The sequence below is a fragment of the Jaculus jaculus genome, chromosome 7 (assembly GCF_020740685.1).
Source record: "Jaculus jaculus isolate mJacJac1 chromosome 7, mJacJac1.mat.Y.cur, whole genome shotgun sequence".
Taxonomy (NCBI): Eukaryota; Metazoa; Chordata; class Mammalia; order Rodentia; family Dipodidae; genus Jaculus; species Jaculus jaculus.
In genome coordinates this window covers 122,476,960-122,502,132 of record NC_059108.1, presented here as the reverse complement: position 1 = coordinate 122,502,132, position 25,173 = coordinate 122,476,960, and the positions used below count along the sequence as shown (strand labels likewise).

At 45.0% G+C, this 25,173-nt stretch overlaps 1 protein-coding gene across 1 annotated transcript in view; it reads left to right on the top strand.

Annotated features, from left to right (window-relative positions):
* The window catches only part of Zfyve26 (zinc finger FYVE-type containing 26), an 82,352-nt gene that overhangs the window by 24,535 nt on the left and 32,644 nt on the right, over nt 1–25,173 (top strand). The window contains exons 13-26 of the mRNA XM_045153927.1: nt 996–1,043; nt 1,640–1,791; nt 4,464–4,665; nt 7,169–7,432; nt 7,667–7,786; nt 7,882–8,046; nt 8,776–8,994; nt 10,450–10,552; nt 13,277–14,013; nt 16,185–16,381; nt 18,597–18,701; nt 20,242–20,364; nt 20,952–21,128; nt 23,810–24,056. Coding sequence (XP_045009862.1) covers nt 996–1,043; nt 1,640–1,791; nt 4,464–4,665; nt 7,169–7,432; nt 7,667–7,786; nt 7,882–8,046; nt 8,776–8,994; nt 10,450–10,552; nt 13,277–14,013; nt 16,185–16,381; nt 18,597–18,701; nt 20,242–20,364; nt 20,952–21,128; nt 23,810–24,056 — 2,859 coding nt within the window. The remainder of the gene's footprint in view (nt 1–995; nt 1,044–1,639; nt 1,792–4,463; nt 4,666–7,168; nt 7,433–7,666; nt 7,787–7,881; nt 8,047–8,775; nt 8,995–10,449; nt 10,553–13,276; nt 14,014–16,184; nt 16,382–18,596; nt 18,702–20,241; nt 20,365–20,951; nt 21,129–23,809; nt 24,057–25,173) is intronic.

The following is a 25,173-nucleotide window of genomic DNA, read 5'->3' as shown; positions in this document are numbered from 1 at the left end:
TGCACACCTTTAATCCCAGCACTTGGGAGACAGAGGTAAGAGGATCGCTGTGAGCTCAAGGCCACCCTGAGACTACATAGTGAATTCCAAGTCAGCCTGGGCTAGAGTGAGACCCTACCTTGAAAAACAAACAAAACATTCTACAGAGGCTAAGGCGATGGCTCAGCAGTTAAAGGCTCTTACTTGCAAAGCCTGCCTGCCTTTGTTCCAGTTCCCAGCCACCCACATAAAGCTGGATGCAAAAAGTGGTGCAAGTGTCTAGAGATCCTGGTGCTTACTTGCGCACGCACACACACACACACACACACACACACACACACACATACACACTAAATAAATTAATTAAAATAAAATAATGTTAGGTCTGGAAAGATGGCTTTGCAGTTAAGGCACCTGCCAGCAAAGCTAACGGACCCAGGTTCGATTCCCCAGTACCCACAGAAACCCAGATGTCCAAAAGACATAAAAATAAAAGAGAGACTAACAGAGAGAGGGAGGGGAGATGTTGGAGAGTGGAGTTGTGAAGGGGAAAGTGGGGAAGGGGAGGGAAATATGGTTTATCGTCTGTAATGTAGAAGTTTCCAATTAAAAAAATTTGTTAAAAAGAAAAAATGGAAGAAATATAGGACATAACAACACTGTTTATTTTGGGGGGGCCCTATTTTGTTTTGTTTGAGGCAGAATTTCACTATATACCTAGGCTAGTCTCCCATTTGAGATCTTCCTGCGTTAGCCTCCTAAGTGCTAGAATTACAAGTATGTGCCATCATTCCTGACTGTAGCATTGTTTATTTATTTAAAATTATTTGTTTTAATTTTTATTAATTTATTTTGACAGAGAGAGAGAAAGAAGCAGATGCAGGTTTAGGCACACTTTATCTTTCCCTCCCACCCACCCCCCCTTTTCCCATATCTTGGCCTGCGATCTCACTTTGGACCTTTCACACTGTAAGGAATTAATGATTGATTTTTCTCTTTTTTTGTGATAACTCCAGATGGCCGGGACAGAGGCTCAAGTAGTGAGCTGAGCACAAGTACTTCAGGTATGTGGGGGCCAACAGGTTGCTAACCTGAGACAGCTTTGTCCTGATACATATTTACCATACGCCACTGTAGAAAAGCCAGCACTGTGCTTGTCTTAATACACATGTTCAGGAAGGTTTGTTCTGGGACTAGGGAGATGGCTCAGTGGGTAAAGTAAATTCCGGTCCCCAGCACCCAGGTAAAATGACATGTGGTGCACTTACTCCCAGTGCTAAGAAGGAAAAGCCCTAGGGCTTACTAGCTTGCTAGCCTGGTTAAATCAGTGAGTTCTAGTTTCATTGAGAGGTAGGCATCTCAAAAATTAAGGTGGAGCCAGGCATGGTGACACACCTTCAATCCCAACATTTGGGAGGCAGAGGTAGGAGAAGGAAGGAAGACAATTTGTTCTTCAGGTAACTAAACAGCTGCACAGATGTCCGCTAGCATAAAGGAAAAAGCCTTTGCTCTCAGTTGAGGTGCCCAGCAGCAGAGAGAAAATGGCACATAACCAAGCAAGATGGCAGCACATGTTTGAAGACATGAGTGTGGAGGGAAGCAGCAGCAGTATGATAGTCCATCAGTGTCTCTGGCCTCCCATGTTCTTATATCCCAACAGAAGGGAGTCTGAGTGCTGTGTCTGGGCAGAGCAAGCTGGATGGCCGGTTGCAGCCCCAACCTCAGAGCTCTCTCATCCCCATGATGTTCTCCCCTCCTGAGTCACTGCTGGCATCCTGTATTCTCCGAGGAAACTTTGCAGAAGCCCATCAGGTGAGGGGAGCCTTAGCCACACCTTGTCATAGTAAAGCATGGCTAAATGAGCTCTTAGCTAGCTGTGTCCGTCACACTGAGCCTCCAGGAAAGCCAAGTGCGCGTGACAGCAGAGCCCGAGTGCTTGTAGGAGGCCACATTGAGCAGAAGAAACAGAAGGGAAGTCCCAAATGTCCAGGCCCAGTCCTCAACACTGCAGTTAGAAACATGAATTGTTCATGTCCCGATCTTTACTAGTATTTGTTTTGTATGTACGTGTGTATGCCCATGGGCACACCCATGCCATGGTGAGCATGCGGAGCTCAGAGGACAGCCTCAGGTTGTCTGTGCTCCCTTCAGAGACAGGGTCTCTTGTTGCCACAGTTGCAAGTGTAGGATTGTATCTGGCTTGACGTGGGCTCTGGGGAACTGGACCTGGGTCTGCAGGTTTTGCAAACACCTTTAACTTTGCTCACGTTCTCAGTGTAAACAGTATTTTAGCAAGATATAAGAAAATATCTAGCCTCAATCCTACCACTTCAGAACAGTGAAAGATTTTTGTTTCTTTCTTCATACTCCATCTATGAGCACATTCATGGTTTCATCTAGTTAAACATCATAACGTAGACCATTTTCAGTAAAAAAAAAAGACAGTTCAATGTTCAAGAATGACAGGGCATTCTCTCTATCTACCTCTCTCTCTCCAATAATATAAAATAATTTTTCAAAAAATATATTTAAAAAGAGGGCCTAGAGATATGGCTTAGCAGTTGATGCACTTGCTTGCACAAAGCCAAAGAACCCAGGTTCGAGTCCCAAGGACCCACATAAGCCAGATGCCCAAGGTGGTGCATGTACCTGGAGTTTGTTTGTAGCAGCTGGAGGCCCTGGTACACCCATTCTCTCTCTTTCTCTCTCTCTCTCCCTCTCCTCCACCCTTCAAATAAAATAAATATATTTTTTTAATTTATAAAAAAATAATAAAGAGCCGGGCGTGGTGGCACACGCCTTTAATCCCAGCACTCGGGAGGCAGAGGTAGGAGGATCGCCAAGAGTTCGAGGCCACCCTGAGACTCAGTAGTGAATTCCAGGTCAGCCTGGGCTAGAGTGAGACCCTACCTCGAAAAAACCAAAAACAAACAATAATAATAATAATAATAATAATAATAATAATAATAAAAAAAGGCTGGGCATGGTGGCACACGCCTTTAATCCCAGCACTCAGGAGGCAAAGGTAGGAGGATCGCCATGAGTTCGAGGTCACCCTGAGAGTACATAGTGAATTCCAGGTCAGCCTGGGCCCAAGAGAGAGACCCCACCTCAAAAAAACCAATAATAATAATAATGATGATGATGATGATGACAACAGAGGACGTAGCAAACTAGAATGCCCATGGTATGTAAGGAAAACAATACTGGAGAAAAAAAGAGCCTGAGCTTCACTATCTTCATAGGAAAATTGTAGTTAAATGTAACAGAAAGATTCTTACAGCTGGTCCTGGGGGCTCATGCCAGTGACCCCAGCTCTCAAGTGGCTGAGGCAACAGAATTGCAGTGAGTTCAAGGTTGGCCAGGTCTGTAGAGTGAAAGCTCTCTTGCAAGGAAAAAGAAAAGAATGAAATAGTCTCACTAAAATTACTGGGTCATAGGCAGGAGAGATGGCTTAGTGGTTAAGGCACTTGCCTGCAAAGTCTAAGGACCCAGGTTTGATTTCCTCAGTACCCACATAAAACCAGATGCACAAAATGGCGCATGCATCTGGAGTTCATTTGCAGTAGCTAGAGGCTTTGGTGTACATCCATTTTTCTCCTCTCTTTGTCATAAATAATTTTTTTTTTTGTTGTTTAGTTTTGTTTTGATTTTAGAGGTAGGGTTTCACTCTAACTCAGGCTGACCTGGAACTCACGATGTAGTCTCAGGGTGGCCTCAAACTTATGGCGATCCTCTGCCTCCCGAGTGCTAGGATTAAAGGGGTATACCTCCATGCCCGGCTATAAATATTGTTTTTTAATTACTGGATCAAAGATATGTTAAAAGTTTTAGCCAGATATGGTGGCCCACCCCTTTGGTCCCAGCACTTGGGACACAGAGGTAGGAGGATTGCTATAAGTTCAAGGCCACCCTGAAACTACATCGTGAGTTCCAGGTCAGTATGGGCTACAGCAAAACCATATCTCAGGAAAAAAAAAAAAAAGTTTGGCAGTTTGTCAAACTATTTTTCAAAACAGTTCAGATGGTACACTGCCACCTAAGGAGAGATGCCTTCTCTTTGCTAGTGTGTTCCATGCGAAATAGTTGTTAAATTCCTAGGCTGCTGGTAAGGAAAAAAGTTTTCTCATTTCTGTACTTGTCATAAATATTCCCTCTGAAATTATCAACATCTCTTGCTCATTTTCTACTGGCCTATGGTGGTTTTATTATTGACTTTTACGAGCAATTTTTGTATTTGATCTACTCTTTGGTTTTACGAGGTAGGGTCTTGCTCCTGCCCAGGCTGACCCGGAATTCGCAATGTAGTCTCAGGCTGGCCTCAAACTCACAGCAGTCCTGTTGCCTCAGCCTCCTGAGTGCTGGGATTAATGGCATGCGCCACCACAGCCGGCTTGATCTGCTCTTACCATTCTTCAACCTTATGTAGTCTCATGATTGACAAGCCCTCCTGGCTGTGGACACTCCTTGTTCTCCCGTGGCAGGTGGTAGTCATGTTCAACCTGGAGGCCTCTCCCGGCGCAGGGGAGCTGATGTTTGTAGAGCGCTACCAAGAAGTGATCCAGGAGCTGGCCCAAGTAGAGCACAAGATTGAAAACCAGAACTCCGATGGGGCCAGCAGCACCATTCGGAGGACTGGCAGCGGCCGCTCAACGCTCCAGGCCATAGGCAGCGCTGTAGCAGCAGGTGGGTCTTCCTCGCCATCATCATGGGTGGGAAGGGAGCTGAGGAAGGCGGCACGAGGGACGAAACCACAAAAGAGAGGCTCTTTGGGAAATGGACAGAAACCCAAAGCAGGACGACGCTTGTAGAACCCAGCCTTCCTCGCCCATCAGAGTAGCTGATCCAACCTCCCTCACAAAGCTGCCATTTGTGCCATGCCAGCTTGTTCTTCATGATGTAAGCCAAAGAGCCTAAATGATGTCCCTTAGGTCAGGACACTGGTATTTATTTCAGACCTTTATAATTTATTCAGCGATGAAGCATATTACTTAACTGTTCGTAAGGGGGAGAAGTTGTATATTAACATTGATAGCCTGGGGTCCACATGGCTCCGTCCCTAGCTGTGGCTGTGTAATTTAGAAGTTCAGCTGTTCTTATTTCTCAAAGTGGAATCTTGTCCCATATTTTCATATCGCCTTGGCTCTGTAGGCTTGTCCAACCTTTTGATTCTGAGACATGACATTGTCATCTAGAAACATGTTGGGCTGCATTTGTACCTATCCTGGGATCCATGTGACCCATGGGTCATAGGACATCATCTGTTGCTTCTTATCTATACTTACCTGTACTCCCAGAAGTTTTTCTATGCCCATTTAAATAAAAGGCACATTTGTTTTATGTTTGTGATATAATGGGCTTTTATAACACATACTTTTTTGTTGGTTTGTTTGCTTGGCAATACATCTTAGAGTCATTTTCCAATTAGCGCATGCTGATCTCTTTAGTTTTTTCAAGAAAGGGTCTCACTCTATCCCAGGCTGATGTTGAATTCATTAGGCAGTCTCAGGGTGGCCTTGAACCCTTGGCAGTCCTCCTACCTCTGCCTCCCAATGCTGGGATTAAAGGCGTGCGCCACCACACCTGGCACATGCGGATCTTTTTTCCTATGCCTGCTTTTAACATCTTTTTTTGTTTGTTTTTGTTTTTGTTTTTCAAGGTAGGGTCTTGCTCTAGCCCAGGCAGAGCTGGAATTCTCTATGCAATCTCAGGCTGACCTCAAACTCATAGAGATCCTCCTCCCTTAGCCTCCCAATTTTAAAGGCATGGTGGCGCTTTTAAGTTCTTACTGGGAGGAATGTTTCTCTTATCTCCACCATTTTGAGTTATCTATGTCTTCTTTTTTCATGCCTTTTTTTTTTTTTTTTTTTTTTTTTGAGGTAGGGTTTGACTTCAGCCCAGGCTGACCTGGAACCTATACTGCAGTCTGTAGTTCAGGATGGGCTCAAATTCCCAGTGATCCTCCTACCTCAGCCTTCTGGAATTAAAGGTATGAGCTGCCATGCCTGGATCAGGCTTTTGTTTTGATCCTCTACGAGAAGGCTGTAATGATATAATATATGCATTGGTAGTGTGCAGAAAAGCCAATCTTTTTTGTTGTTTGTTTATTTATTTATTTATTTATTTATTTATTTATTTATTTATTTGAGAGCAACAGACACAGAGAGAAAGAGGCAGATAGAGAGAGAGAGAGAATGAGTGTGCCAGGGCCTCTAGGCACTGCAAACAAACTCCAGACGCATGCGCCCCCTTGGGCATCTGGCTAACGTGGGTCCTGGGGAATCGAGCCTTGAACTGGGGTCCTTAGGCTTCACAGGCAAGCACTTAACCACTAAGCCATCTCTCCAGCCCAAGAAGAGCCAATCTTTAAGTAACTGCTTTTTCATTTTTTAAAAACATATTTTATTTATTTGAGAGAGAGGGGAAGAGTCTGGGTGTGCAAGGGCCTCCAGCCACTGCAAACGAACTCCAGACGCATGTGCTCCCCTGTGCTTCTGGCCTACGTGGGTCCTGGGGAATCAAACTGGGGTCCTTAGGCTTTGCAGGCAAATGCCTTAACCACTAAGCCATTTCCCTAGCCCAATAACTTCTTTTCTAATAAAAGTAGTAGTTAAGGGTCTGGAGGGATGGCTTAGCGGTTAAGGCATTTGCCTGCAAAGCCAAAGGACCCAAATTCAATTCTCCAGGGCCCACGTTAGCCAGATGCACACAGGGATACATGCATCTGGAGTTCGCTTGCAGTGGCTGGAGGCCCTGGCGTGCCCATTCTCTCCCTCCCTCTCTCTCTCTCTCTCTCTCTCTCTCTCTCTCTCTCTCTCTCTCTCTCCCTATTTCTCTGTGAAATAAAGAAAGAAAGAAAAATAAAATATTTTTTTTAAAGTAGTAGTTGGAGGGCTGGAGAGATGGCTTAGCGGTTAAGTGCTTGCCTGTGAAGCCTAAGGACCCCGGTTCGAGGCTCGGTTCCCCAGGTCCCACGTTAGCCAGATGCACAAGGGGGCGCACGCGTCTGGAGTTCGTTTGCAGAGGCTGGAAGCCCTGGCGCGCCCATTCTCTCTCTCTCCCTCTATCTGTCTTTCTCTCTGTGTCTGTTGCTCTCAAATAAATAAATTTAAAAAAAAAAAAGTAGTAGTTGAAACCTCCCTAACCCTTAGGTTTTTTGTTTTTTTTTTCTATACTGCTCTGTATCCAGGAATGGTGTTTTACTCTATCTCTGATGTAACTGACAAGCTGCTCAGCACCCCCAAAGACCCCATACCCATTCTCCAGGAGGACTTTTGGATACGTACTCTGCTGACAGATCCTACCACACCTCTGAGAGAGGTCCTGGAAGACCTCAGTCCCCCTGCCATGGCTGCATTTGACCTAGCTTGTTCTCAGTGCCAGCTCTGGAAAACCTGCAAACAGCTCCTGGAAACAGCTGAGCGGCGTCTGAACAGCAGCCTGGAGAGCCGGGGTGAGTGGGTGCTGTCCTCCTAACCCTGTCACTGAGGGTCAGGGTGAGTGGGTGCTGTTCTCTTCTTCCTGTCACTGTGTGTCGGGCTGAGTGGATGCTCTCTGCCTCCTCTGGTCATTCTCAGCTTTGGAGGTGCGCTCCAGAGAACTGAGAACTTCTGCAGGAGAGTTGCTACTGGTGGAGTTGAAAGTCCCTTGTTTCTCCTGCATTCCCTCCTTCTGCGTGTATTTCCAGGTCGGCAGCTAGACCAAGTACCCCCCAATTCTGATGGCATTCGAGGTTTTCCAGTTGTCCTTCAACAAATAAGTAAGATTCTCAATTATCAAGTTACATTAGCTGGACAAGCTAAGTCAGGTGAGTTCCTTTTTTTTTTTCTCCTGGACTTGGATGCATCGATAGCAGCCTTCATTTCATATCCACCCGGCCCCTTTCTTGCTCCCTCTCCACAGAGAATCCAGAAGAAAAGGGAGGAGGCCCTCTTCGGTGCAGCGTCACTGAGCTGCTTCAGACATGCTGGCCCAGCCTGACGGAGGACTGTGTTGCCAGCCACACCAGCCTCTGCCAGCAGCTGGACCAGGCTCTTCAGTCACTGAGAGAGGCCCTGGCACTGCCAGGTACAGGATTATCAGTGTAGGAATGGGTCAACACATGAGGACTGGACTAGAGAGAGGAAGCAATCAAGAATAAATGGCCCCTTTGGAGCTGATGCTCTGGACTCTAGACCTGGGCTCAGCCAGCCCTTTTCAGCTAACCAAGGCACATCTCAGAACTGAGCTTCCCATTTCCCCATCTCTATTGAAAGGATGGTTAATTCTCTGTTAGTGAATACATTTTCCTTACTGCTAATGAAGAATGTGCCCAGCCAGTACTAAGGCAGCATTGGTCAACCTTTTCCCCAAAAGGTTGCTTTGTTCTTCATCAAGCTATTTCACCCTGAGAGACAACAGGGTGAAACAGAACAGAATACTCTGATGTCTCCAAACTCGAAGCTCTTCCGCCGGGCGTGGTGGTTCATGCCTTTAATCCCAGCACTCGGGAGGCAGAGGTAGGAGGATTGCCGTGAGTTCAAGGCCACCCTGAGACTACAGAGTTAATTCTAGGCCAGCCTGGACCAGAGTGAGACCCTACCTCGAAAAAACCAAACCAAAACAAAACAAACAAACAAACAAACTCGAAGCTCTTCCTAGCTGAGAATCACTTGTGCAGGGACTGAATTAGGCATTTATGTCTACCCTTCAAGTATAGCACCCAAGCTGTGGGATACCCTTGCACTGTATAGGAAGCTCAGTCTATATCTTGGGCCAGAAATTTACTGTCCCTTCCCCCACCCTAATTCTTCTCAGATCCCAAGAGTACTCCTCTCGCTTCTCTGGCTGAGCAGGCTGCCCAGAAAGCTTCAGAGGCAGAGGGCCACCCCGTGCACATCCAAGCTCAGCTCCTCCAGAAGAACCTGGCCAGACAGACCCCAGCAGGCAACAGACAGACCGATTATGTGGATGCTTTCTTTAGCTACTGCAGTACCTTGGCTGCAGTCCTCCTTCAAAGTTTGAGCTCAGAGCCTGGTAAGTAACAGACCAGGAGGAAGCAAGGTGCTTGACTAGGAAGGCTAAGCCAAGAACACCAGATTTGTAAAATTCTCCTCTTAATCGTGTCCGTTCTCTGTGTCCTTGTACTAAGTACATGTATACAGCGCACAAGAGTGACTCAAAAAATAACTCTTGCCGGGTGTGGTGGCACATGGCAAGAGATCCCAGCACTGAGGAGGCAGAGGTAGGAGGATCCCCATGAGTTTGAAGCCAGCCTCGGACTACAGAGTGAGTTCCTGGTCAGCCTGGGCTAGAATGAGACCCTATCTTGAAAAAAAAACAAAATAATAAATAAACTCTTACACCCTGGGTCCATTGTAGATTTGAGGATCCAGTAGAAAACTTGAGCTTTTTATACAAGGAGTATATCCTTAAGTTCACAAAGCAAGTGTATGTGAACATCCCTAACCTGAAAACCCAAAATCTTTTTTTTGTTTTTTTGTTTTGTTTTGTTTTTTTGAGGTAGGGTCTCACTCTAGTCCAGGTTGACCTGGAATTCACTATGTAGTCTCAGGGTGGCCTTGAACTCACAGCAATCCTCCTACCTCTTCCAAGTGCTGGGATAAAAGGCGTGCACCACCACGCCCAGTTTAAAACCTGAAATCTTAAATGTTCCAAAATCCAAAACTTTTGAACAACAATTTTATATGATGAATGGGAGATCTATATCACAGGTCATAGTCAAAACACAGGTGCACTAAATATGTATGTGTATGTATATAAATAAATAAATTATAAACACACACACATACACACATACACACACACACACACTGACCTTCAGGCTCTGTGTATGAGTTGTAAATGAAACCTAAATAAACTCAGACTTGGGTACTATTCCCAGGATATCTCATTATGTACATGCAAATATTCCAAAATCCAAAATACTTATATCACAGGTCATAGTCAAAACACAGGTGCACTAAATATGAATGTGTATGTATATAAATAAATAAATTATAAACACACACACATACACACATACACACACACACACACACACACACACACACTGACCTTCAGGCTCTGTGTATGAGTTGTAAATGAAACCTAAATAAACTCAGACTTGGGTACTGTTCCCAGGATATCTCATTATGTACATGCAAATATTCCAAAATCCAAAATACTTCTAGCTACAGCGTGTTGGACATGGGAGACTCAGCCTGTCCTGCCTGCGGTTCATTTAGGTTGATGTGAGCAGGAGTGAGCTGCCTGTGAGTAGACTGCTCAAGTTTATCTGGATGGGAAGTTCTTACCACTGGAAGGTGTAGATGTATTTGTGGTCAGTATCTATTGAGAATGCTCTTTATCTAACATAAATCAAAGGGCTCTCAATGTTGTCTTCATTGTGACTTGATGATTTACAGTGTAATTAACTAGTCTGGGAAACAGGGCTCAGTGCAAGAAAGGGTCACTTCTTTTCCTTTACAGATAATGTGGAGGTCAAGGTTGGAAATCCCTTTGTTCTCCTGCAACAGAGCTCTTCCCAACTGGTGTCAGACCTCCTGCTTGAGAGACAAGTTCCTCCAGACAGGTAGGAGCCACTTCCATGGGGCTTGGCCGAGGGCCTGCTTACTGCTTGATCATAGGTGCCAAGGGTTCACTGGAGTCGTGCCCGACTTCACAGAGGGTAGATTGCTTCCCAACTTTCGCCTTGACATTCACTTACTCTTGTATAGCATATTAAAATAGTGAACCTTGTTTCTTTTCCTTTCTTGCACTGCAAGTAGAGACTAATGGATGACCCTTCATTTATAGGTAGGCAAAAAAGTCAATTTGGTAATGATGGTTATATAGGCTATAGGAAAATAAACATTCTCAGACATTACCAGTAGGGTATAAATTGTCATAGCCCCTATAGGAAAGCAGTCTGTCAAGAATTATTAATAAGCTCAAAAAGACAAATACCAAACATTCTCTCTCCATCCTAGCTTTTTGTTTTTCAGAGTATGGTTTTGCTCTAACCCAGGCTGACCTGGATTTATAATTCACTATGTAGTCTCAGGGTGGTCTTGAATTCAAGACGACCTTCTTACCTGTGCTTCCCAAGTACTGGGATTAAAGGTGTGTGCCACCATGCCCAGCTTACATCCTTGCTTTTAATAATGTGGGTATGGGTATAATTCATGAAATTGGGAAGAGACCACAATAGGAAAAAAGGGTTTATTTAATAGAACACATGATATGAAAGCAGAAAGGGGATTCCTGGTGATGGAAGGAGTAAGGGATAGAGGAGAAGAGGAAGGGAGAATGATTAACACAGGCAAATTATCAGCGGGCCATGTTGGTGCACACCAGCACTCAATCTCAGCACTCAGGATGCTGAGGTAGAAGGATTGCTGTGAGTTTGAGGCCAGCCTGAGACACAGTGAATTCCAGGTGAGCCTGGGCTAGAGCAAGACCCTACCTCAAAAAAAATATATATATGTGTGTGTGTGTGTGTGTGTGTGTGTGTCACATTACATATTAAAATACCAAAATTGGACCTATTACTTTATATGTTAAATAAATAAATAAGTTGATAGGCCCTTTGATCTAGCAGTTTTATTACATGAGAAAAGTGATATAAGCCTTTAATCCCAGCATTCGGGAGGCAGAGGTAGGAGGATCACTGTGAGTTTGAGGCCAACCTGACACTAAATTCCAGGTCAGCCTGGGCTATAGTGAGACCCTGCCTCAAAAAAACAAAATGAAACAAACAAAAAAAAAGTGATATATGCACACATTAGAATGTTCCATGGTCCACTAACACTAGTCAAATTATAGTTTTATTTATTTTTTTTTTCCGAGGTAGGGTCTCACTCTAGCCCAGGCTGAACTGGAATTCACTATGTCATCTCAGGGTGTCCTCAAAGTCATGGTGATCCTCCTACCTTTGCCGCCCTAGTGCTGGGATTAAAGGTGTGCATGACACCCCACTTCGGTTAGTTCATTCTTAAAATGGATACTTTGTAGCTATAAAAAATCATGCTGAAGCTGGGTGTGGTGGCACACCCCTTTAATTCCAGCTCTCAGAAGGCAGAAGAGGAGGATCCCTATGAGTTCAAGGACACCTGAGACGACATAGTGAATTCTAAATCAGCCTGGTCTACAGCAAGACCCTACCTGAAAAAAAAAAAAAATTAAAGGGAGGGAAAGAGGAGAATGATTAAAAGCTTTCATTTACATTTGCTGTGCAAACATTTAAAAAAATGTTAAGACGGGAGCCATGTGAGATGGAACCCATCTGTAATCCCATCTCCTGGGAGGTATAGAGTCAGCCAGGTCTACAAAGCAAGTTCCAGGACAGCTAGGGCTACACCGCCAGACCCTGCCTCAAAACCCTAAATGAATGAATGAATAAAAAGACATGTGGTAGAACCAGATGCACATGGTGATGTATGCATCTGGAGTTCATTTGCAACGGCTAGAGGACCTAGCACACCCCTTCTCTAAATAAATAAATAAATAAATGCCAGGAAGATCAATATCCAAGGCTAGTAGCCTGTAATACACAGCAATACCTTGCCTCAAAAGTAAATAAATAGGACTGGCAGGATGGTTTAGCAGTTAAGGCACTTGTCTGTGAAGCCCAAGGACCCAGGTTCAACTTCCAGAACCCAGGTAAGCCAGCTGCACAAGGTGACACATTCACACAAGGTCATGCATGTGCACAATGTGGCATATACATCAGGAAATCAACTGTAGTGGCTAGAGGCCCTGGCACGGCAATACTCTTGCTCTTGCGTGATCTTTTTCTCTCTCCAATTAAAAATAAAATTAATTAATTAATTAAATAAAAATGGTGGTACATAAAAAAAAGACATGTGGGGCTGGGAAGATTGCTCAGTGGTTAAAGGTGCTTGCTTGTTTATAAAGCTTGCCTGTCCAAGTTCAATCGCTAGTCCCCCACGTAAAGCCAGACTGGTAGCAAAAGAGCCCTGCATGTGGGCTGGGGAGATGGCTTAGCAGTTAAGGTGCATGCATGCAAAGCCTAAGGACCCAGGTTCGATTCTCCAAGTCCCACATTAGCCAGATGCCCATCATGGTGTATGCATCTGGAGTTCATTGGCAATGGCTAGAGGCCCTGGTGTACCCCCCATTCTCTCTTTCCTTCTGTGTCTAATAAATAAACAAATAAATAAAATGATAAAAGAACCCCGCACGCATGCACGTGTATACACATACACATGTAAATTAATTAAATTTTAAAATGAGAAATTGGAAGGCTGGTGCCTGTGTGTTTAGGCCTCACATGCCCTATGCTCTGTCTCTCCAGGTTGGCAGCCCTTCTGGCTCGAGCGGGTCTCAGACTAAGTGTGCCACAGATCATCATCAGCTGCTGCTGTGAACCCCTTACTCTTTGCCCTTCTAGGCAAAGCCAGCAGGCCTCATCCCTTCTAACCCACCTGCACCTCCTGGCTCAGCAGCATGCCTCCCGCTGCCTGGAAAACCACTCTACACCAAGCTCCCCTAGAACAGGCAAGAGCCCCATGACCGAGAGAAAGCCCCGCTCCTGCCCCAAAGACTTACCACCCCCAGCCTTCACCTCCTCCACGCTGGCCTTCCTTAAGTCTTGCTCAAAGCTGCTGTCCACAGTGGCCTGCCTGGGGGCTTCTCCGGGGACAAAGGTCACCAAGCCCAGCTTGTGGAAGGAGCTGCGAGGCCGCAGGGAGGCTCCTCTGACCGCAGAACAGGTAGCCCGGGAGTGTGAGCACCTCTTGGAACGGTTTCCTATGTTTGAGGCCTTCCTCTTGGCTGCCTGGAAGCCTCTCCAAGGGTCCCCTGAGCAAGAAAAGAGTCTGGCAGCCAGTCTCTGTGGCCAGGCAAGTCTCTCTACTGTGCTTCTGGGCCTGCATTCTCCTGCTGCCCTTGATGTACTGACTGAGGCCTTCGAGGAAGCCCTGGTGGCTGCAGATTGGCCACGAGCCCTTCATCTTATTGAAACATATGGGCAAGAGGCGGACGAGCTGTACAACGTGAAAGATGCGGTCCTGAGCTGTGCTGTGGCCTGTGGTAAGCAGAAAACCGCCTCCTGCTTTCACTAGCCAGATAATATTCAGCATTTGCTGAGTAAACAATCACATTTAACCCTCACAGTAATAACACTAGGGAGAAGTGTGACCATAATGTCATTTTACTAGGATTGAACTAAGGCTCAGAGACGTTCAAAAATTTGCCAGAATGGTAAGTGGACTAGAGCTGGGAACCCAAATTTTTAAAAAATATTTATTTGAGAGCAAGAGAGAGAGAGAGAAAGAGGAAGAGAATGGGCACACCAGGGCCTCTAGCTACTGCAAACAAACTCCAGATGCATGCACCCCCTTGTGCACCTGGCTAACATGGGTCCTGGAGAATCAAACCAGGGTCCTTAGGCTTCACAGGCAAGCGCTTCACCGCTAAGCCATCTCTCCAGCCTGGGAACCCAAATTTATCTGACTTTAGGATGAGTACTGTTACAGTTAGCTTCTCGTTATTGTCAGAAAACACCCAGGAGCAGCTTGTGGGAGGAAAGAGTTTATTTTGGCTTGTAGACTCTAGGAGAAGCTTCATGATGGCAGGGGAAAATGATGGCATGAGCAGCAGGTGGACATCACCTCCTGGCCAACATCAGGTGGACAATAGCAACAGGAGAATGTGCCAAACACTGGCGAAAAGAAGCTGGCTATAATACCCATGAGCCTGCCTCCGTTACATCACCTCCAGGAGGATTCAATTTCCAACATGCCACCAGCTGGGGACCTAGCATTCAGAACACATAAGTTTGTGGGGCACACCTGAATCACATCACTGCAGATACTCCAGTCAATATCCAGTATTATCAATCCTGTATAATAGCATCATTGTGAAAGTCTGTAAATGACAAGTAAGCTTGGCCACACCCTCAGAAGTGGAGGATGGAGTTCAAGGAGATGATTATTGCCATGTTTTTTCTGTGCAGTACATTACAGGCCATATGGTCTCAGCTTACCAGATACTCAGATCTGCCACTGTAGCATGAAAGCAGCCATAGTCAGTACATAAAGGAATGAGTGGCTGTACCCTAATAAAACTGCTTATAAAACTATAGGCGAGTCTATTGGCACATCCCTGTTATTCCAGCATTAAAGATGCTGAGGCAGGAAGATCGTGAGTTCTAGGCCAGCCTGGGCTGCATAGCAAAACTGTCTCTAAAATGCTCAAGTACAAAACTGTAGATATTCTTGACAGCTCTACTTTAAGAGCACCCCAAGAGATTTTCATGTAACAAAAATAAAAAACCCAATCAGCTGCAGTACTCCACTAGGAAGAGCAAAAGTGGGGTGTGCGGTAAAGGCTTGACTGTCCTTTGAAAGGAGAAAATCCCTGAAAGGCTGTGACATCTCAATAGCTTGGGGTTTGTGGGTTGGTTTGTCTTGTGTTTTGTTTTATTTTGTATCTCCAAGGTCCAATCTATAGGTATTAGATCTACCAATTAGAGACAATCCGGCGAATGAAACTTGTTTATGTGCAATAACTTCCAAGTGGTTATGTGTATAATGCACAGTGGAAATTGCAGGGGAAACAAGTCAGCCGACAAGAGGAGTCTGCAAGAGTGCCACACTTGCAGCATGACAACAGCTTCTCTTCACTCTTTCATCCTTCCTTTTCTCTCCTCTCCTTCATCTTTCCTTCCATCTCTCCCTTCTGAAAATATCATGACTGCAATCAGATTTGCACATAGGGGTGTAGGATTGCTCCTTGTCATACAGTGGTTCCCAGCACAGCACAAGAACTAGTAAAGTCACATGGATCTTAAGGATCCTCCAAGCTCCTGTTTTATAAGATGGAGTAAAGCTCTCTTTTAAGAAGTGACCTAGCCAAGGAAGGAGGGAGGGCTCAATAGGTAAAGTTCTTGCTCTGCAAGCTTGACGACCTGAGTCCAGATCTCCAGAACCCACTTAAAGACAGATGCAGAGCACTAGCATCTGTCATTCCAGAAAGCAGGGGGAGGCAGGAGAACCCAGAAGCATACGGGCCAGCTGGCCTGGTACACAGGTCAGAACATCAAGAGAGACCCTGCCTCAAAACAAGGTGGAAAGCAAGAGCAACACCCACAGTCGGCCTCTCACCACCTTTGTGCCATGGCGCACACGCACAAACTAACGTGGGCCTTTCAGCTCTTTCAGGGCAGACTTGCTGCCTCTGGATATTGTTTTGTCTTACAGACAAAGAAGGTTGGCAATACCTGTTTCCTGTGAATGATGCATCCCTGAGAAGTCAACTGGCCCTACGGTTTATGGACAGGTGGCCTCTGGAGTCTTGCCTGGAGATCCTGGCCTACTGCATTTCAGATGCAGCTGTCCAGAAAGAACTAAAATCTGAACTGCAGAGGAAGCTGGCAGAGCTGCAGGTCTATCAGAAGGTACGGGCTGGAGCATCAAGAGTAGCAAGTGATAGGCTGGAGGGATGGCTTAGTGGTGAAGGCATTTGCCTGCAAAGTCAAAGGACCCAGGTTTGATTCCCCAGGACCCACGTTACCCAGATTCACAAGGGGGCACATGCATCTGGAGTTCATCTGCAGTGGCTGGAGACCCTAGCGTGCCCATTCTCTCCCCCCCCCCTTTTCTCTGTCAAATAAATAAAAATAAAATATTTTTTTAAAAAAGAGAGAGAGTAGCAAGCAGGCTTCACACCCATTGTCCGTGCTCAGCCAGCTCTCATACCATAAGGTATGATATGTGAGACAGTAGGTGCCTGGCTTTTGCTCTAAATCTGGTACCTGTTCTTAGGTGAACAGAAAAGAGACTTTTTATATGGTTCTTATGCTATTTACTGTTATTATTTTAATACATCTGCATCAAACAAGAATAATAATAAATTAGTGTTGGAATGGTGCTTCACAGCCACAGGTTTTTTTCACATTTATTTGAGCTTTGTGCATATACTATTTAAATTATATCTTTTCTTAAAGAGTGTTCTAAATTTCAGCTGAGCTGAGGAGGTGACTCAGTGGTTGTTAAAGGTGCTTGCTTGCAAAACCTGCTGGTCTGGATTCAGCACCCATGTAAAGCCAGACGCAAAAAAAAGGGGTGGGGGGTTAGGCGGGACACATATGTCTGGCATTCAATTATACCAGTAGCAGTAAGAGATTCTGGCTCATACTGGCATGGTAGTACACACCTTTAATCCCAAAACTCAGGAGGCAGAGCTAAGAAGATCCCTATGAGTTCAAGGCCAGCATTGGAGTATAGACTGAGTTCCAAGTCATCTTGAGCTAGAATAAGACCCTACCTCAAAAATATACGGGGGCGGGGGGGCTGGTTCATCCCCCCCCACACACACACATTAATTTTTTTAATTTATTTTTTATTTTTAATTTTTTTTAATTTATTTGAGAGCGACAGACACAGAGAGAAAGACAGATAGAGGGAGAGAGAGAGAATGGGTACGCCAGGGCTTCCAGCCTCTGCAAACAAACTCCAGACGCGTGCGCCCCCTTGTGCAGCTGGCTAACGTGGGACCTGGGAAACCGAGCCTCAAACCGGGGTCCTTAGGCTTCACAGGCAAGCGCTTAACCGCTAAGCCATCTCTCCAGCCCAACACACATTAATTTTAAAAATAAATACATTTCAACCAAATTTCCATTGCCATTTTGAGGATGTCTTTAAAGTGAAAGATTCTTGAGGGGCATGTTATATCCAAGCTAAAAAGGCTCAGGGTGGAGAGTAGGGGAGGGCTGAAGAGATGGCTCAGCAGTTCAGGCACTTGCCTGAAAAGCCTAACAACCCAGGTTCAATTCCCCAGTGCACATGTAAAGCCAGATGTAAAGTGCCACATGCATCTGGAATTCATTTGCAGTGCCATGAAACCCTGGTGTGCCCATTCTCTCTCTCTCTTTCTGTTTGCAAACAAATAAAATAATTTAAAAAAATAAAAGAGGCTCAGGTCAGATGCACAAGATGGAACATATGTCTGGAGTTTGTTTGCAGTGGCTGAAGGCCCTGGCTCATTTATTCTGTCTGCTTCTTTCTCTTTCTGTCTCTGTCTCAAATAAATTTAAAAGTTAAAAAAAAAAAAATAATATATATATATATATATATTAAAAAAGAGGCTTAGGGGACAGACTCAGGAGGTGCATGTCTGTGATGTGAATAGTAATGCTAACCTTCTCCTGTATCCTTAGAACAAAACAGAGGCTCCCAGGGAAGGAGAAAATGGCAAGGAGTCTTTTCATGCCTCTTTAGCAATTTTCACACAAAACAAAACCCTATAGGAAAGGGGATCCCACAGAGGGTTCAAGCTGGAAGAATTTCTTGGGTGGAGTTTTGAAATGGAGTAACTTGAGACAAATGAACTCAGAAGGCCACCAGACAAGCTTTGAGCCTCTTGGCGTGGTCCTTGCCAGTAAACATCCCCATCCTGGTCTCAGGTTCAGCCCTTTCCCCTGGTTTTACTTCCTGGAGAAATTCATTCTCTTTAGACAGTTTATGCCCCATTTGCTTTCTTCTTGCCTGGCAAGTTCTGACAGTGTGACTTTGGAGCAGAAATCTAGGGAGGCCTTTTCCCAGACACATCAACGATGTTCATGGAGGTAGAGGTTGCAGAGCTGTCTGATGGATTTGCATGTCTTTCCTTAGATTCTAGGTTTGCAGGATCCCCCAGTGTGGTGTGACTGGCAGACCCTGAGGAACTCCTGTGTTGATGACCCATCCACTGTCATGAACAGGATCCTAGAAGCACAGGTACCATTTTCCAGGGACGATTCCAGAGCTGCAACTCCTGGCTGGTTTTGTAGGCCTCTTTCCTTGTATCAGTGTCTGTGTTCTTTTTATAGCCACATCACTGCTTTTTACTTCCTTTAAATTGTAAGACGTGCCAATGCAAGCAGGTGTAAAGGATAATGCTATCACTACCCCGTATTCCTACGAGAGGTTTTCTGTACTGTGCACTCTAGGTACAGAGTATCTTCCTAGGACTGGAATTGCCATGTCAGCAGATATGAGCATCCTTCCTTTACGAGGATGGTTCTAAGTCTGTCAGCAGATGGGCTCTCAGTGACGATCCCACTACGTTCCCATGGCTGCATATCCTTGCCAACTCTTCATATTGTCCGTCTTTTCACTTTCTGCCACTAGGATGGTATCTCATCCTTCCAATTTGCATTTCCATGATTAGCAATGAATGTGAATGAGTTTCCCATGTTTACTGTCTATTTGAGCACCGATTAGGAATCTATAGCTACATCCTAAGAAGCGGATGCCCCACAGTCCGTACAGATGCTCATTGCAATGCTCCGTCACTGAGGCAGCATTTACTGAAGACTGCTGGCCACTGATCTAGATGGCAGTAAGACGAAGATAATTAAGCTTAGTCCTTGCCCTGGAGCAAGGACTACTTTAGGGTGGGGGCAATGTAAGATGCTTCCCAAGGCAGTTGCCATGTAGGATGTCAAGTGGCAGAATTAAGCTCAAATATCAAAAGCCTGAGAAACAAGGAAGCATTAGGAAGGCACCTCGGGCACAGGTGTGAAGAGGGCATCCCGGGCACAGGTGTAAGGAAGGTATCCCAGACACTAGTGTGTTGGAATATTCGGGTAGTGCCCTGTGAATTCCATCTTCTGAAACTTCCATGAGGAATTCACAACTTGGGGTGGAAAAGGGAGGAGGACATCTATCCCACAGCATGTTTTGTTTGGCCCATGTAATACTGGTCCACAGAATTTTAATTTATTGATAGTGACTTCATTGCCAAAATATTACAGTGTGGACATCCTTAACTCAAGGAGCTAATTTTAATTGCCTAGAAGCCTGACAACACTAGGCCTTCACATTCCAGTGGCCGCAAATCAAAGCTGAACAGAGCCTTGTCAGTTTCGTCCTCTTTGATGCCTCCAGGAATAGCACCAACGTCAGTCACCCATATTATCTCTTTTACGGAAAAGTCACAAGGAAAGTGATATTAACAGCCAGTCTGCCTCAACCCTGTTCATGCCTTATCTTGCTACTCTAGGTCTTTACACTTATGATTTCACATAATCCCATAGCAGAAATCCAATCAACACTGACCAAATGTTCCTAGAGCTTAGCACACTCAAAAACGTCTAAGGATGGTGAGCATGGTGGCGCACGCCTTTAATCCCAGCACTCAGGAGGCAGAGGTAGGAGGATCACTGTGAGTTCGAGTCCACACTGAGACTACGTAGTGAATTCCAGGTCAGCCTGGGCTAGAGCTTTGGTGACAAAGCAGTAAAATAATTCTAAGTGTGTATGTGATATCTTTCAGGAGTATGGGCTGTGTGAGGAATGGGGCTGCCTCTACCCCATGCCAAGGGAGGATTTGATCAGTTTACATCAAAAGCATCTTCTCCACCTGCTAGAAAGAAGAGATCATGAAAGCGCTTTGCAAGTAAGTCTTTGATTCTTCTCCTTTTCCACTAGGGGAAAGACAAGAAAGTTAGTGGACCCTGATGGCTTTTTTTTTTTTTTTTTTTTTTACTGCTAAAAATGTTGCTTGCACTCATAGATATATCCGTTCCTTGGTGTTCTTCTGCAGTCAGTTGCAGTCATCTTGAGCTCCAAGATGGGTCCTGTCAAAGCCATAGCTCATTAGTAAAGCTATAGCAGTGATTTAAAATGTTTAGAGGGGCTAGAGAGATGGCTCAGTGGTTAAGGTGCCTGCCTGCGAAGCCTAAGAACCCATGTTTGACTCCTGAGATCACACATAAACCAGATGCACAAGGTGGTGCATGTGTCTGGAGTTTAATTGCAGTGGCTGGAGGCCCTAGCAGGTCAATTTTCTCTCTCTCTCTCTCTCTCTCTCTCTCTCTCTCTCTCTCTCTCTCTCATAAAAAAGTATAGAGAAAGGATTTAACTCAAAGTAAATACACCTAAATGTTCTTTAAAGTAAATGCACCTAAATGTTCTTTCCTCAAAACAAACAAGGCTGGCCAGAGAACTCTTCTGACTTTGCCCCTCTCCCCTCTCCTGCCACAGCTCCTTAGAAGAGTTCCTGACCCCACCATGTGCCTTGAGGTCACAGAGCAATCCCTTGACCAGCATCCTAGCTTGGCCACTTCACATTTTTTGGCCAACTACCTCACCACCCACTTCTACGGAGAACTGACCACTGCCCGACACCGTGAAATCCAGGCACTGTACATGGGATCCAAGGTGAGTATGAAATAGTTTTGAAGGAACGTTGCCTGAGACGGGGACTGCTGGCCCACTTCCATTTCAGAACCTGCCCTTTCAGAGCCTCTTCTGCCAAGATCTGCTATCCTTGACCATCTAAATCTTGACCTAGCCCACCTAATGCTAATTGAATCTCTTCCTGCCCTGCCTACAAAGAGAATTTACTGAAACCTCTCAGGTTGCCCTTGGGCTTTCTGTGGCACCTGTTGGATCAGTGCTTCTCAAGACCAGCTATATATTAGAACCACCTGGACTTTAAAAATTACCAGTAGAACCCAGACCCAGAAAGCCAAGCGCCACATGCTCTCTCTCATATGTGGATCCTAGCTACAGATGACTGGGTTTCTGCGTGAGAATGGAAATACTTAGTAGCAGAGGCCAGTAAGTTAAAAAGGAGACATAAAGGGTAGAGAAAGGAAGGGAGGAGGGTACTTAATAGGTTGATATTGTATATATGTAATTACAATGATTGTAATGGGGAGGTAATATGATGGAGAATGGAATTTCAAATGGGAAAGTGTGGGGGTGGGGAGGGAGGGAATTACCATGGGATATATTTTATAATCATGGAAAATGTTAATAAAAATTAAAAAAAAAATTACCAGTAGAGGCTGGAAAGATGGCTTAGCAGTTAAGGTGCTTGCCTGCAAAATCTAAGGACCTAGGATCAATTCCCCAGGACATAAACTAGATGCACAAGGTAGCATATGCATCTGGAGATCGTTTGCAACAACTGGAGGCACTGGTATGCCCATTCTCTCTCTCTCTCTCTCTCTCTGTCTGTCTGTCTGTCTATCTATCTATCTATCTATCTATCTATCTATCTATCTGCCTCTCTCTCTCAAATAAATACAAATATATATTTTTTTAAATTACCAGGCCGGCCATGGTGGCACATGCTCCTAACACTTGGGAGGCAGAGGTAGGAGAATCACCATGAGTTCAAGGTTACCCTGAGACTATGTAGTGAATTTCAGTTCAGCCTGGGCTTGAGTGAGACTCCACCTCGAAAAACTGAAAAAAAAAAAAAAGTACCAATAAGCCAGGCATGGTGGTACATGCCTTTAATCTCAACACTAGGGAGGCAGAGATAGGATTGCCTTGAGTTCAAGACCACCCTGAGACTACATAGTAAATTCCAGGTCAGCCTGGGCTAGAGTGAGACCCTACCTCAAAAAAAAAAACAAAAACTACCAATAGTTAGGGGCTGGAGTGATGGCTCAATGTTTAAGGTACTTGCCTGCAAAGCCTAAGGACCCTGATATGATTCCCCAGTACCCATGTAAACCAGATGCACACGGTGGCACATGTGTCTGGAGTTTGTTTGCAGTAGCTAAAGGCCCTGGTGCACCCATTGTCTCTCTACTTTTGCTCTTTCTCCCTCTCTCTCTCAAATAAATAAAATATTGAAAATTTACCAATAGTTGACCTCCATACCATACCAGCTATAAGTGGTCTTGGGATCAGACTTGGTAGTTTAATGTGAAGATTTCAATCCACTGCTTGATAAAGTAGTCTGTGCTCATGGAAGAGGGCCATTTTACAAGCTAGAATAAATAACCCAGTGAAGAAGGATTTGGAGAGTTGGAACTCTCTGACATTCTCCTAATTCTGATTTGGCATCATATATGTTGCCCCACAAACAGAACAAGTGCCAGGAAACCCATAGTTACAGCCACTTCCCCTTAAGAAGAAATACATTTTTTCCTTCTTTCTTTCTTCTTGGTTTTACTGAGACAGGGTCTTAAGTAGCCCAGGCTGGCTTCCAGCTCACTAAGTAGCTGAGAGTATCCTGAACGGATCCTTCTGCCTCCACCTTCCCAGTGCTGAGATTTTAGGTGAGTCCCACAATGCTCAGCTCTCTTATCTTTCTGATTCACTGCATTTGAGTTCAAGAGCAAGCAGAGCAGAACCTGCAAACCTACTTCAAGTCTAGTAACCCTGACCTCTAAAAGGAGTCTAGATCCATAATGTATGATTAGAACACAGGAGGATTGGGCTGCCCGCTGACATCACCTTGTATTGGCCATTCTGAGTTAACCCTTACATCGGCAGAATGGCGGCACTAGGGGTTCTACAGAGCTCAGTCACTCCTGCAAGGTTAGGCCAGAGGACAGGAGATTACCACCTGAAGTCCACTTTCTGTGAGTGAGGTACTAGAATAAGGCGTAGGCATTCATATATATATTTGGGGGGGGGGAGGAATGGGTGTGCCAGAGCCTCCAGCCACTGCAAACGAGCTCCAGATGCATGCACCACCTTGTACATCTGGCTTACGTGGGTCCTGGGGAATTGAACCTAGGTCCTTTAGCTTTGCAGGCCAACGCCTTAACTGCTAGGCCATTTCCCCAGCCTGTCATTCATATATTTATATATTTGCCTATAGTTGCTCAAATAGTTAAATAGTTTTATGGTCCTAAAGCCTAAAATATTTACTCACTAGTCCTTTTACAGAACTAACCCTTTGCCTAGATAAAGATACTGAGGGTCCTTTGCCACCTGGAGGACTTAGTTGGGAGACCACCTTAGTTCCTGAAAGATGCCTGGCCAGCTGCAGTGGGACATTTGGTCCCAGTAATCCATCCCCTTCCAATTAGGAACCTTGAGAATCTGCTAATGTCTGCATGCTACTTGCTTTGCTCTGTGGCTCTACCTCACAGATTCTGCTGACCCTCCCTGAGCAGCATCGGGCCAGCTATTCCCACTTGTCCTCCAATCCACTGCTCATGTTGGAGCAGCTGCTGATGAACATGAAAGTGGACTGGGCCACTGTAGCTGTTCAGACTCTGCACCAGCAACTGGCCAGCCAGGAGATGGGCCTCACTCTGGACGAGGTTGACTCGCTGCTTTCCAGATACGCAGGGAAAGCCCTGGACCTCCCGTACCCTCTCAGGGAGAAGCGCTCAGGTAACTGGCAACATTCTAGACAGTGGCTCTACGTGGAGAAAGAAATGCATGCTACATTCTTGGCTTTAATTTCTCCTTGAGTTCCAGGTCAGCCTGGGCTAGAGTAAAACCCTACCTTGAAAAACAAAAAAACAAATAAACTGCAAGGAGTATACTTCAGGAGATAAAGCTCTTTATTTAGACAAAATCTTGGTCTTGGGAGAAGTTGACCAAACGCTGCATGTACAACATTAAAGTTTGGAGAAATGGGCTAGAGAGAATTAGCTTAGTGGTTAAGGCACTTGCTTGCAAAGTCTAAGGACTCACATTCAACTCTGTAGGTCCAGCGTAAGCCAAATACACAGTGTGATGCAAGCACGCAAGTTTTCACATGTGCACAAGGTGATGCATGCGTCTGGAGTTCAATTACAGTGGCTGATGGCCCTGACATGCCAATGCTCGCTCTCTTTCTCTCTCATAAAAATGATAGTAAAAAAAAAAATAAAAAGTTTGGAGAATCAAATATTGCTTGATGCAATCTCTGTCTTCCTTGATACGGTGGGCTTGTAAATGCTATCATTTTATATGAGAAGCATGCTTCATTTCCAGGGTCACATCACATATCCCTTGTGTGTGAACTGATTGAGCCTCTCCTAGAATGAAGAAAAGGAAATAAGTGCAGACTAGGCCCACTCGTTTTGTTACTCCCTATTTTCCACAGGAGCACCACTTCGTGTCAAGCATTTTTAGATTTACTTTGAAAAATCCTAGCGCCTGCTCCATTATCTCACTTTAAACGAGACTTTCTTTTGAGGCAAACCCAACAGACTGGGCTTTTTTTCTTTCTTTTTTTTTTTTTTTTAAGGCATGCATCACCATGCCCTGCCTTTTTCTTTTTTTATAAATATGTTTTATTTATTTATTTATTTATTTATTTATTTATTTATTTATTTATTTATTTGAGGGAGAGAGTGGGCGTGCCAGGGCCTTCAGCCACTGCAAACAAACTGCAGACGTGTGCACCCCCTTGTGCATCTGGCTTATGTGGGTCCTGAAGTGTCAAACCAGGACCTTTGGCTTTGCAGGCAAGTGCCTTATCCACTAAACCATCTCTCCAACCTCTTTGTTTCCTTTTTTT